Below are 13,153 nucleotides of genomic sequence, written 5' to 3'. Positions count from 1 at the left end.
GAAAGTTCGTTTGGTTAGGTATTTTTCTCCAATATAATAATAATTAAAAAAAAGTAAAATTAATAATAAGAAATAAAAGAAGTGGGTAGAGAAGTAATTGTGATGAGTGGTTTGGAAAGGGATAGTTGGCTCCATGAGTGTGATTCCCTTCTACCAATTATATTCAGATTGCTACTAATTAATGCCTCTCATAATCATCATTTATTTTCTTCATCCACCTTTTATTTTTCCTTAGTTTCACCCCTGTTAACAAAAACAAGATTCCAGAGAACCCAAATCCGCCAAATTACGGGCCAATGTTAACGAGGCCCGATATAGACATTTCTATCATTTGGGCCCGATGATCCTGCTAATGCAAAAATATATTACAAAAAAATGATGATAAGGAAGATTTGGTCTACGACAGCACACCTGTTGCATGGTGGAAGAAAAGAAGAAGAAAACGTGGAAAAATATTATTGACTAAAACATATTTCTCAAAATCTGTGAGACCTAGTCTGCATGACATAAAACATAAACTGTATATTTCATATAAGAAAACATTTATTAGTTTTTCTTAAAGTACGGCTCTCAAAAGGCTTTTCCGACTTTTTAAAGAGTGGATTCTTTTTAATAAATCTAAAAAAATGATTTTTTTTCTTATTATATTTTTTTCACAATATGGATTTTCGAAAATGGTTTTAAAAAATTATTAACTTTTAGATTTTTGTTGAGGATTTCGATTGGATCTCTCAAAATGCGATTAAGGAACTTGAGAGGTCAATCTCTTAGAGATCGATCTTCTCAAAACCTTCTCTAAAGATTATCTTACGCACGATAGGGAATTTGAGCGATCAATCTTCTAAAGGTTGATCCCCTTAAAAGTAATGACTAGATATCACCCTACAGACGATAAGGAATTTAAGGGGTTGATCTCTTATAGGTCAATCTCATCAAAATCGATGACTAGAGGTAGTACTATAAATAAGGTCTACCGGTCAAGCCTTTTAAAGTCCACTGTGTCAGAATTTAGGCTGAACAATCAAGCCTTTTGAAATCAACTGGTAGTACTAGAAATTAGGCTGAATAGACAAGCCTTTAAGGATTGCCTGAAAGTGCCAGGAATTAGGTCAATCGGTCAAGCTTTTAAAGTCAACTAGTAGTACTAGAAATTAGGTCAAACTGGTAAGCCTTTAAGGTCCGACTGATAGTACAAAAAATAAGATTGATCGATCAAGCTTTTAAAATCAACTAGTAATACTAAAAATTAGGTAAAATTGTCAAACCTTTAAAGTTCATAAGTATCAAGAATAAGATCGATCAATCAAGTCTTTTAAAGCTCCATTGACAATATCATAAATAAGACCGAAGTCTTTTCTATGCCACTTAATAGTGTTAAACCGAACTTCTTATTATGTTTCCTACTTATGTTTCTAGTCCAGTTGTATTGTATTTGGGTACAAATTTTAGTCTTTATATAGGATAAGGACAATGGTGAAATTTCGTAGTAGTTTTTTATAGATTAGTAAAGTATTTAATGTTAGATGAAAGTTTTATGTTGGATGATAACTATATAGTGTTATCCTCTATCTTGTCCCATATCTTTTCTTTGTATGTATAGGTTAGGACAATCCTTTTTAATCATTTTCAATTTATTTTTTATTGTTGATAAAAAAAAGTCGTAACCTCGAGAAGAAGGTGTCATAAAAATAACAAAAGGTCCTCGACATGTTGGTTCTTGCATACAAGTTCATCCTCTTCATAAGCTTCTAGAACTATCTCTTATTCATTTTGATTTGCTTAACAACTGAATGTTGTTTAATGTTTTTAGGATTTTGGCTTAGGTATGACCAGTAGTTTAAAAAATCAAGTTAGATTTGGTCCATAATGTTGTGTTCTTCCATTCTTCCTAGTTATTGACCTATTTACACACTTTCAAAAACCTAGAAAACCTCGAGATTCAACTAAAGCAAATAACACAAATACCCATAAAAAAAATCCAGAAACATCTTCAGGTTCAACCCATAAAAAACTTGGAAAGTCAGAAAAAACATATAACACCTTAAGATTCTACCAAAACAGAAGTACAACACAAGCAGAACCCAGAAATGCAACCAAACCCAAAACCCAAGGTGTGACCCAATCATAAACTTGCCCAGAAATTCAACCAAACATAAACTCAAGCGAACAAACTCAAACCACTAAAGGAACCCACAGAAATTTGAAGAACTAAAAAGCTTCAGTTCACTATAAGAAAATAATGAAATAAAAACTAATTTTAGAGAAAAAAATAATTAGCTGTTATAGTGACTAAATTAGAGATCATTCTAGAAGCTAAAAAAAAATAGTGTGTAAATTAGTTTTTATTATTGTAATAACTTAGATTCTAAATTTGATAGCAAAATCTTTGGTAGCTAATTAGATATCAATTTAGAAACCATTTAACAATAATAGAAATTAATTTAGAAACTAAAATTTTTTTTAGTCTCCAATTTAATCATTATAGTAACTAATTATTTTTTGTCTCTAAAATCGTTTCTATTTCATGATTTTCTCTTTAGCATGTGTATGCACAACAAATATTCCTTGACCGTTTTGCATTTTCCCACTTAGGCTTTGTTTGCTTCTATGGATGTACTGTTCACAGGGAGAGGATATTAGTTATTTAGATCCAGGGTTTTGTAGGGAAGAGGATGAGAGGATATACCTGTGAACCTTAAATATCCTCTCCCCTCAAAATGAAGAAGAGATGTAGAGAAAAAGCCACATCAACATGTGTTATTTCTGAATTTACCCTCATTCCTCTACAAGGGTTTTTAATATTAAAAAATAATATTTTTTTTTTATTTATATACGATGTGATTTATTTTCTAATTTTATAGTATATATTTAATATTTTAAGAAATTATTTGAAGTTCTCTTTTTATTTAATTTGTTGTTGTGTTTATATTAATATATTTGTTAATAATTATTATGTTATGAGTTAGTAATTTATTTGATAATAGTTTTTTATGAAATTATTTTCTATTGTTAATTATGTTATATTATTTTTAGCATTTTTTTATTATTCTTATTTTTAATAATAAAAAATATTATTTTTTATTTATATAACATCTTATTTATTTTCTGACTTATTTTTTAATTTTTAATGCATATTTAATATTTAGAAATTACTTGAAATTTTATTTTTATTTAATTTATTAAATACATTCTTTTCTAATTATAATTTTTAAATTATATCTATTTCTATTTAATATATATTTATTTTCTAATTTTAATTTTTAAATCTATATGTAAAAGTTGTTTATTTTTAAATAAAAATAACTTATTTCATTATTAAAAAAATTTAATAGGTAAGGATAAATTTGTAAAGTAACATTTAATAATTTAAAAAAAATTAAAATTTTCTCAAAATCATCACATCACTCATAAACTCCTATAAATTTTCCTACATCTATTCTAACATACCTCAATCAAAACATTTTCACTTTCTTCACACTTTCTTCTCTCATCTTCACACATTTACTTCTCCATACATCTACTTCATGGAATCCTCATAGATCACCTCCCAATCCAAACGCATCTTAAAGTGGAAACACCTCAATCATATCGCTTCCAAAGAATTCTCGCTTTTAGGCTCTGCTCCTTAAAGGCTTGAGCACTGCGGTGTCTACTTCCATAGCTCGGATAAACTCTTCTAAATACCCATTGATATTTGGAGAAAGTCCCCTGAAAGGAAATTATGTAGAAGATACATTGTGCGCATAATGAACAATTTAAAGAATGAAAAAAAAAATGATCAGCAAAAGAATAGGTATCTCAACCCTTTACACATTAACAGGCATGGGATAGCTTCATAGCTTCAAACCAAAACGGATAGAAACTTAAGAGGAAGTAACCAAAGTTATCAGAATTGGTATCTTAATTTCAATTATGTCCTGATTAATAAGAGCAAGTCTATTACTAACTATTTTTTTTTACCACATATATATGGAAATGAGAAGCTCTCATTCAGATTTTTCAATTTATTACAACTGAAGTACGTATAACATTAGACAACAGTTCCTTACCAAGTTAGATCATCCTTCAAAAAACCCTCAAAACAAGAAACAAGAGACAAGGGTCTACGCATTATTCATGGTCATAACACATACAACAAACACGACCCGGTTACATTTCTATGAATTCTTGGGCCACATTTTCCACGACAGAAGTCAAGAAGGCCTTGCTATTGGCATTCCTGACGGAGCAGTTGGCACGAATCTCCCCTTGATTTCCCGTCAGCACACTGAGCTGGCCCATCTTCAGCATGGCAAACACAAACTTCTCAAAGAAGAGACCCTGGTTAACGGCAAAGCTGGTGACAATGCCTTTGGTCCTCGTATCGGTGTACAGGTCTTGGTCGGAGGTGAACAGGCCCTGTCGATTCATGAGGTCAACGTAGTACTTGTTGTCGAAGGTATTGGGGGATCGAATGTCCAGCACTGTGGTGTTGACGGTGGTGTTGGTGGGGCAAGTGAGTCTGAGGTTTTTGCCAAAGGTTTTGTCCATGACAGGGTCCTGTGAAGGGTAGAGTCTGTTGGTGAAAGAGTTGCAGTGGCTGATGCCTATGGTGTGGCCACCAGAGAGGGATACCACATCGGTGGGGTCAAGGTTTTTGGTGGCAAGGGAGTTGAGGATGGTGGTGGTGTTGCTTGAGGGTGGTGGAAGGTTGTCCAATGTTGCTTGTCTAGAGGCAAACGTTAACCCATCTCTCCTTCCCAAGGGAATGTTATAGTCTGGTCCTCCTGACTGTCATTCATAATAAAGAAACAATTTGGATAAAGAAAGATAGAAAAGAAAGTGTGAAATGGAGAAAAGGTAAAAAAAAAAATGTTGATGATTGTTTAAGGGTATGGTTGAATTGAGTCACTGGACATCCTTTTATGTAAAAAAAATTTCATGCATATGAATTATTCCATTATGTTTTGTATGTATTATAATGTAAAAAAGAAGAAGCAATTGCATTTGCATTACTTAAATGAATAAACCATGTATTTAAGTATTCAAGTGACACGCCTTAATTGACTGATAAAAGAGAAGCGAGAGTGAAAAATATTATATTTAAAGAATGACAAAAAAAATTAAATAAAAAAAAGACATATTATTTTTGTTTATATATGTTTAACTATTAAAGGTATAATGGCACTTTAAATATTTTCGAATAGAAAGGAAAGGATTATAGTAAGGGACCATGATTTCTTTTCTCATCTCTTATGAATTAAATGAGGGAAATATTCTTTTATAAAGTGCGGATTCTTTCTTAATGTTGTTGTTTGTCATGTCTTTTTCTCGTATATATAAACATGTGTTTTTCTCGAATCAAACAAAAGTTGTAACATTGTTGTGAATAAAAATTAAATATCTTCGTGTTTTGATATTATTTTAATTTCATTTAACTTTAATGATAAAATTATTGATTCTCGGAAGAGCAAAAAGTGTTTTTAGTTATATATATATGTGTATGTATGTATGAAAAAATTCATGTCAATAATAATAGTTTTTCAACTTCGTGTATTTGTTTAGTAGCGATAAAATCACATATGACAAAGACCAAAACATATTTTTCTAATTTTATAATAATGAAATGAATATGCAAACTGGGAATAATAACGAAAATAATGTTACTGACAAGGAAAACAGCATCGCGTGCAGCGAGGGTAGTGATGTCTGAACATGAGACGACTCTTCCACAGCTCTTCTCTAAGAGAGCACGAAGCTTTTCGATGATCTTAAAAGCTTCAGCTCTCAAAGTCAAGTTTGGTGGCGCATCTTTCTCACTCGGCCCACTTGCTGATCCATCCAATAAAACTGACCCATCACATCCCTACATTTTCAATTTTTTCATCTAACCACAGTTAATAACCAACAACACTCATCAATGCATTTGTCACCATATGTTTTCTGTACATCCAAATGAACGAAGGTTTCATAACAGCTAAATGTGGATTAATTTGGCCTAATGACAAGAGACACGTTATATATAGCTGATTCACACAATCACCATTTATATGTAAACTTCATTTATCATCTTCAAAAAAATGTTTAGTGACTCTAGTGTGCAGGAGTGCCAAAAAGCTAACCAGTGTTTGTGTTTGAGTTTGTTTTTTCACCATTATTCGTTCTGTAAACTACCTATAAGCATATATAACATGAAGTTTCGGCAGCAGAAAATCGTGTGTTAACAAGCATGAGATGTTGTGCATAAGGTCCTACCTGAACAAAGCAGTCGTGGAAGTGAAGGCGAAGCAAGCCAGCAGCTTGACCAATGTCGTCCTTGAAGACCTTTTTGAGCTCAGTTCTAACGATAGATTTAAGCTTAGGGCAAGTTTTGTCATAGAAGTTGTATGATAGACCTCTGGCTGTAGGAGGCCTGGCTTGTGCCTCACACACTTTGATAACGGAAACAGAAAGAAAGATTGAGACGAGAAGAAAGCTGAAAATAGCAGTCTTACAAGAAGCCATAGTCAAAAGTAGAATGGTAATGGCTTCAGATGTAGCAAGGCATCTCTAGTATTTAAAGATAAAGTAGTGACTCTGAACGATGGACCACTGCGTGCGAATAATATATGTTCATAATTTTTTTAGGATGTGAATAATACAAATTGGTTTTTGCAATTTATGGTTAGGGGATTCTAAGCAGCCGTGTGGTTAGTTGAAGGCTCCAGAGGAAACAGACAAATAATTAGACAATGACTGAGGCAAGTGGGTCTTTCACTTTGAATGGAACCTAGTGAAACGATAAGCATGTCACATAGTCAATGCAAGTGGGGCTGCATGCACGGAATTTTCATAGAAAAAAAATGTTCCTTTATAACTTCACCAAGAAAATTCATCTCCTATTCATATTTCAATAATAATAAAAAAAATTCTTCTATTCTTAGTAGTGTTAGAATATAAGAATATTTTCATCCTTTGCTATTGTTAGTGGAACTGCATAAATCTCCTCCAATCAATCTAATTTCTTAACTAGTGTCTAAATTTATTATTTTTATTGATAATAAAAAATATAATAAATAGAAGTATTTAATGAATACTTCATCCTTATTATAAAAAAAAAATCTATGATTAGTTAAAAAGACTCTTTTCACACATCCGACCATACACATAAAAAAAAATAGTTTCTACCGTAACAGCAAAAATTTATGAAGAATAATATATTGACAACTTGCTTCACTATACAACATCTAATTGATGATATAAAAAAAAAGTATTTTTGTTATTTCATACTGTACTGGTATGGACCAACAGTCAAATGCCATAACTAGGTTTCCATGACCAAGCCCAACACGTTCGTGCGGGCTGACCGACACATTCAGTCCATTAACGCTCAAATCAAGGTCAGCAAAGCTAAACTATCATTAAGAACTAGATAATACGCCTTTAAGCACGATTCACTCCACTAATCTGATCCAATAAGGTAAGCCCATTAAAATAATATAAATCACATTACAAGAACAAGGTACATTTTTACTAAATATACTCTGACAACCTAGCAGCGAGTCCCCTTTGTTGACTTAAGCGTTGGAGTATCTTCTGCAGGTACTCCCATTCGGCATTCACCTGAGATAGAGCGACCGAGACCTAAAGGAGTAGCACTAAGGTGAGAAGGAGCAAGCTGAAATTCTAGCAGACTGCCCGACAGGAGGGAGGAAAACGAAGTCAATCAAAAGTTCTCTAGGTCTCATCTCCCTAACAGGAACAACATGCAAACTAGGTACATATTAAAGGCTTATAAATCACTATGTTAGGAATATATTTTCTTTAAGGGTTATGATATATATTGACACCTACCACGCAGAATACAATTGTATGTAAGATGATTTTTTTTTATTGTACTATGGGATCCATGTTGTTGTGGACAAATTCAAAAGGTGGGATTCAAATTAGTGGTGATATTTGGGGTTCTTCCCCATTTTATTTTTAGGTTTTGGAAGAAAGCGAGTTGAATTCGAATTTCCATGTGATTTAGAATGCACTTTGCAGTGTGATTTGGGGACCTCAAAGGAAGTTTGTTGTCGTTTGGTTAGTTTGATTGCATTTTGGTTTTGATGTTGGGTTTTTTAGGGTTGATGTGTGGAAATGTGATTTTTTTTTCTCTCCTTTTGTAATTGGGTGTCATTGATTTCCGATTTCGTAGTGTATATTTTTTGTTTTCGTTTTGGGTTTTGATTTTAGAGATTATGATATTAGATTTTAAGGTTCTGTTTTTTTGTTTTGATTTTAGGGTATAAGTATTTATTGGTCAAAATAACGATTAAAGTTGAAGGTTTGTGAGAGTGTTTGGATGTTTATTCACTTTAAATTTTTGGTCGGTATGATTGCTTAAAAACTTTGGGGTAAAACTAACAACTTTTTATAAGTGTATAATATATAAAACCAAAACAGGATTTTAAAATTAAGTTATTTTTATATTTATTAAAGTTGAATATGGGTATCTTTGTGCATGAGAGATTACCTTATGTGTTCTAGATATTTGATATGAGACTTTAATGTTCTGGAGATCTACTTATATAAATCACAATCTAAAATTTCAATTGCATTTCATTCATTATTTTACATTTTCTCTTCCTTAATGATTTCCGGTCATTATCAACAAACTACTCCTTATTAACCTAGTTACTATTTATCTTTCATTATTACTTTATTTATTTATTGATTTTTTAAACAACAAGTCATTTGTCTCTCACATCTCACCTAAGACATAAAATCTTACATTATCCCAATTGACTCATGTGATAATGTATACATTCATAAACCAATAAATAAACAAAACACAATGTGCATTAAGAAATTAAAATATAATTCCATAATCAAGAATAAGAACTAATTGAGTTATGACATTTGTATTTGAATGTCACTCAATTATCATACTCCATTCATTCCATGTAACACAAACTATATTTCTTTCTAATAAAAATATAATTTGAAACTCATAATTCGTTCCTCAAACTCATATTATAAAAGTTAAATATATTTTTAGACACCAAACTTTTTATGCTGATAGATAATAGTATAAATCAATCCTCTCACTAAACAAATAATCAAAAGTTAGACTTTCACTTATGTGAAACACGTGAACTAACTACATCTTTTTAATAGAATTTTGGATTTTCAAAATAAAATTGAAACAATTAATTTATAATTTCTCTGGAGGTCGAAATTCAATTTTACCTAAAAATAAATGAAAACATATTTAGTTATATATATAATAAAATTAATTTCTGATAATTGTTGAAGATCCCACATCGATTAGAAATTAAAGTCTTTCATAATATATAAGTAGGTGCAAATCTTACTCCATGAACCGATTTTACCATGAACCGATTTTACCATGAACCGATTTTACCATGAACCGATTTTATGGAATTGAGTTAGACTTAAAGTTCATTTGATATGATATAATATATATAATATCACAGTGATAAGTATGAACAGGTTTTATTAGCTTAAAGTAGACTTCTGTTATTATCAAAAGGTAACCAAGTGAACATAGAAATTAAGGATTAGACATTGCAGACAGGTCATTAATTTATTAAGTTAAGAAACAAATATTCCTTAATCTCAGATGTGACCGCGTAAATCCATGTCTTCTTCCACCACTGAGGTCACCACCAAACCCTCCTTCTTCGTGTTGGCCACGGAGCATTTGGCGCGAATCTGTCCCTGTTTCCCCGTCAACACATCCAACTGGCTCAACTTCACCACCGCATCGGCAAAACTATCGAAGAACACTTTCTGATCGGAAGCAAAGGAGTTCACAATCCCTTTTGTCCTCGAGTCGCTAAACAGGTCCTGGTCCGAGGTGAACAGGCCCTGGCTGTTTGCCAGGTTCACGTAGTACTTGTTATCGAAAACGTTCGGGGTTCGCACGTCCAGCACCGCCGTGTTCGAAGACTGCGAAGTCGGACACGTCTTGCTCAGGTTCTTGGCCAAGAACGGGTCGATTGGTGTCCCCGTCTGGTTGATTCGGTTGAAGAATGTGGAGCAGTGGGCCCGCCCGAATGTGTGCGCTCCGGAGAGTGCCACCACGTCGGTGGCACTGAAATTTCTGGCGGCGAACGTGTCGAGGAGCTTGCCAGTTCTGAACGACGGTGGTGGAAGGTTTCTTGTGCCGTTTATGCTGAACGTTAGACCGTCCTTTCTTCCCAGTGGCACTGCAAATTTTGGACCCCCCAACTAAACCAAAGTGGAAAAACAACCATCAAGAGAATGCTAATCATTCTTTATACATATAAACAATACTCATTAACTCTTTCATCAAATAGTTAAGACTCTTTCTCATATAAACCTTAGGGCATGCTCTCTTAAAAAGATGGAGCATAATAATTAATAGAAATAATATTTTTTTGTTAAAGTGGTATGGTTCTTTGTACAAACAAAAGAAAAAGTGTTCTCCTACTCATCCTAGTAGAAAATAATCATACTCCTTCTTTTTAGGTGAAAGTGCTGTCAATCATCATTTAAAAGATGACTTCTTTGTTTTAACTTTTGTGGAATATTTTTTAAATGTCCACCTAGGAGAAAAAAAAATACATCTTTTATACAAGGTTCTGCACAGATATTTATAAAAATAAATTAAAATTAGTTTGCGAGTAAGTTATTTTAATTTTTTAAACCTTTTAAAATTCTTATTTTAAATTTATATATAAAATAATTTTAAATTTCAGAAAATGGAAAATTTCAGAAAATGGAGTGAGTCTAGCATTCATATTTAATATATTCTTCATTATTGTAGATAAAAAAAATATGCAGCTTTTTTTTTCACATAATATGTTGTTCTCTTTTTCTTATATTGTAGATGGTCGTACCTTAATTTAAATTACACTTTCTGAAGTTGTAGGATGGCTTTGGGGACTTTTCTTTGTGTGTATTTTGAAGTATATATAGTAGTGAGTTTTGTTGCAGATTTTACTTTTACGTTTTAGATCAAAAAAATAAATAAATAAGGCATGAAATTAATTAATTTACCAGAGAAACAGCATCGCGAGCTGCTAGAACAACCAGGTCTGCGCAAGAGACAACTCTTCCACACTGCTTATGAACAAGAGATCGAAGGTCTTCAATGGTCTGCAACGCCTCTGGCCTTATTCCTATGTTTGCTGCTTGATCCTTTTCATTTGGACTTCCATCCAACAATATTGACCCGTCGCAACCCTTTATCAACATCATCCAAAATACATTAAAACCATCTATGCATCCAATATTTCCTGTATTCTAACATTATTCAAGCATGTTTATGCTACTTATATCCTTAAATGAACTGTTAATGTCTGATTATAAGTAACACGTTAGTTAAAAATTAGGTCAGATATAATTTATGTATGAACTTGAGGTCCAAACAAGGATACTTATACAAACATCGTAAGAAAAAGCTTTGTGATAATACAATGAGATGAACATAAAGACACTGCATAAATCGTAGTTATTATATACCTGAACGAAGCAGTCATGGAAGAAGATCCTGAGTAAAGCAGGAGCTTGACCACTGTCCTGCTTGAACACCTTCTGGAGATGGCTTGTCACTGTCCTTTCAAGCCTGGGACAGTTGGTCAAATAGAAATTCCATGATAGTCCATCCACAATTGGAGGCCTTTCAAGTGGTTCAGAGGAAGCAGAAAGCAAGCAAGAAATAAAGAACAAAATGCAGAAGGAAGTAGTGGTAACAATGCCACTAACACTAGCCATAATTGATTTGGTTAAGTGGTGTACTTGAAAAAAGAGCATCTATCCACACTTATTTATAGGACTTGGAGCCTTTGTGGTGCCCTTCCACATCTTCACTGAGTCTCTTTCCCACTCAATCAGAGAGTGCCACGTATGTGCCTCCCACTTTGTTTCATACATGTGATCGTCATCATTATTTTTCAGAAATATTCAATCGAAAGGTAATAAAGTATAAAAAGACACGTACCGAACAAAATAGTGAATCAATTTAAAAAAATATATGTGCAATTTGTACTCTCTCTATGTTCAATAATTTGTATACACTTTCAAAATATATAATAAAATTTTTAAATAAAAAAACATTACTTTTGTCATAAAAATATAAACAACACCTTTTTTTAAAAAAAATATTATTAGTTAACCCTACACATCAATCCATTTGCTAAATAATTTATTTTAAATTATCTCCATTAAAAAATGATTTTAGTCTCTAAAAAGACTACTTAAAATTTGAATTACAAAATAAGATATTAAATTAGTTGTTAATTGAAGTATACGGGATAAGTATGAAATGAACAGGCCAGTTCACCGGCCCACAAAAAATGGGGTTGAAGCGGGTGGGTTTATCATACCAAAACAAGTTATTTTGGTTATTCAATAATTTTTTAAAATTTAAAATTTTAAAATTTGTTATATATATTAAAAGTACATTAATTATATAAATATTTTCAATTTTTTAATTTTTTTAATTAATGTTTCTAATTAGGTAAAGTAATGCTGATAAAAAATAGATAAATTAAAATATTATTATCTTTACATGTTAAATTATTTCATTATAATTTATTTGTAAGTGATAATAATTTAAGTTATAATACTAATGCATAATATAATGAAAAAAATAAACTATTTTTTTAATTTAAATAAAGAAGCATGTTTTCAATTTGGTAGGTTATAAGGATTGATCCTGCCTGTTGACCAGAACGTTGGAACTTGCCTCGTCAAACTTGGATCGACGTGTGCACCGCTTCAACTTCCGTCCTTCTTCAAGATCCACCTCAAGAACTTGCAAAAGAACAGAGCGGCGTCGCTGCGGCCGATCGCACTCCAACGCCCAAGTCAGTGACCGAACCACCAAATACTAAGAGCAAAAACACTCAAGAACTCTCAAGGAGCCGTGCAATGTTCTCTCTCACAGTATGCTCAAGAACTCGCAAGCGTAAAGAGTGTAATCTGAACGTGCGTACCTTGAAAGTTCGTTGAGAAACCCTTAAATACCTGGTCACTTTCTCTCTCCTGGCAGTTACAGACCTGGACACGTGGCTCGCATCCAGTCGTACACGCGCCATCATCTGGAGCCTCCTTGACTTGGGCGCTGCTTCTACTCTCATTTGGCTAAGTTACTTATGCATGGTACTGCCCAGTGCATAGCTAACTTGGGAGCAGGATCTCTACTAGACTTGGCGAGTTA

At 32.6% G+C, this 13,153-nt stretch overlaps 2 protein-coding genes across 2 annotated transcripts; both read right to left on the bottom strand.

The window, feature by feature from the left end:
• Positions 1 to 3,968: 3,968 nt before the first annotated feature.
• Positions 3,969 to 6,671, bottom strand: LOC137829535 (peroxidase 12). Its single transcript, XM_068636356.1, has 3 exons — positions 6,235 to 6,671; positions 5,651 to 5,845; positions 3,969 to 4,770 (listed from the first exon to the last, which is right to left on the bottom strand). Exons 1-3 carry the CDS (start codon positions 6,481 to 6,483, stop codon positions 4,150 to 4,152), a joined length of 1,065 nt encoding a protein of 354 aa, XP_068492457.1. The 5' UTR covers positions 6,484 to 6,671; the 3' UTR covers positions 3,969 to 4,149.
• A 2,786-nt stretch (positions 6,672 to 9,457) lies between these two features.
• On the bottom strand, positions 9,458 to 11,738 carry LOC137827881 (peroxidase 12). The gene is made up of 3 exons (XM_068634240.2): positions 11,455 to 11,738; positions 10,990 to 11,175; positions 9,458 to 10,197 (listed from the first exon to the last, which is right to left on the bottom strand). Exons 1-3 carry the CDS (start codon positions 11,704 to 11,706, stop codon positions 9,583 to 9,585), a joined length of 1,053 nt encoding a protein of 350 aa, XP_068490341.2. The 5' UTR covers positions 11,707 to 11,738; the 3' UTR covers positions 9,458 to 9,582.
• Between the last annotated feature and the right edge of the window lie 1,415 nt (positions 11,739 to 13,153).

Source organism: Phaseolus vulgaris, chromosome 7 (assembly GCF_051622355.1).
Source record: "Phaseolus vulgaris cultivar YP4 chromosome 7, ASM5162235v1, whole genome shotgun sequence".
Classification (NCBI taxonomy): domain Eukaryota; kingdom Viridiplantae; phylum Streptophyta; class Magnoliopsida; order Fabales; family Fabaceae; genus Phaseolus; species Phaseolus vulgaris.
The sequence above is the reverse complement of the archived record's forward strand: the minus strand, read 5'-3'. Positions and strand labels throughout refer to the sequence as shown.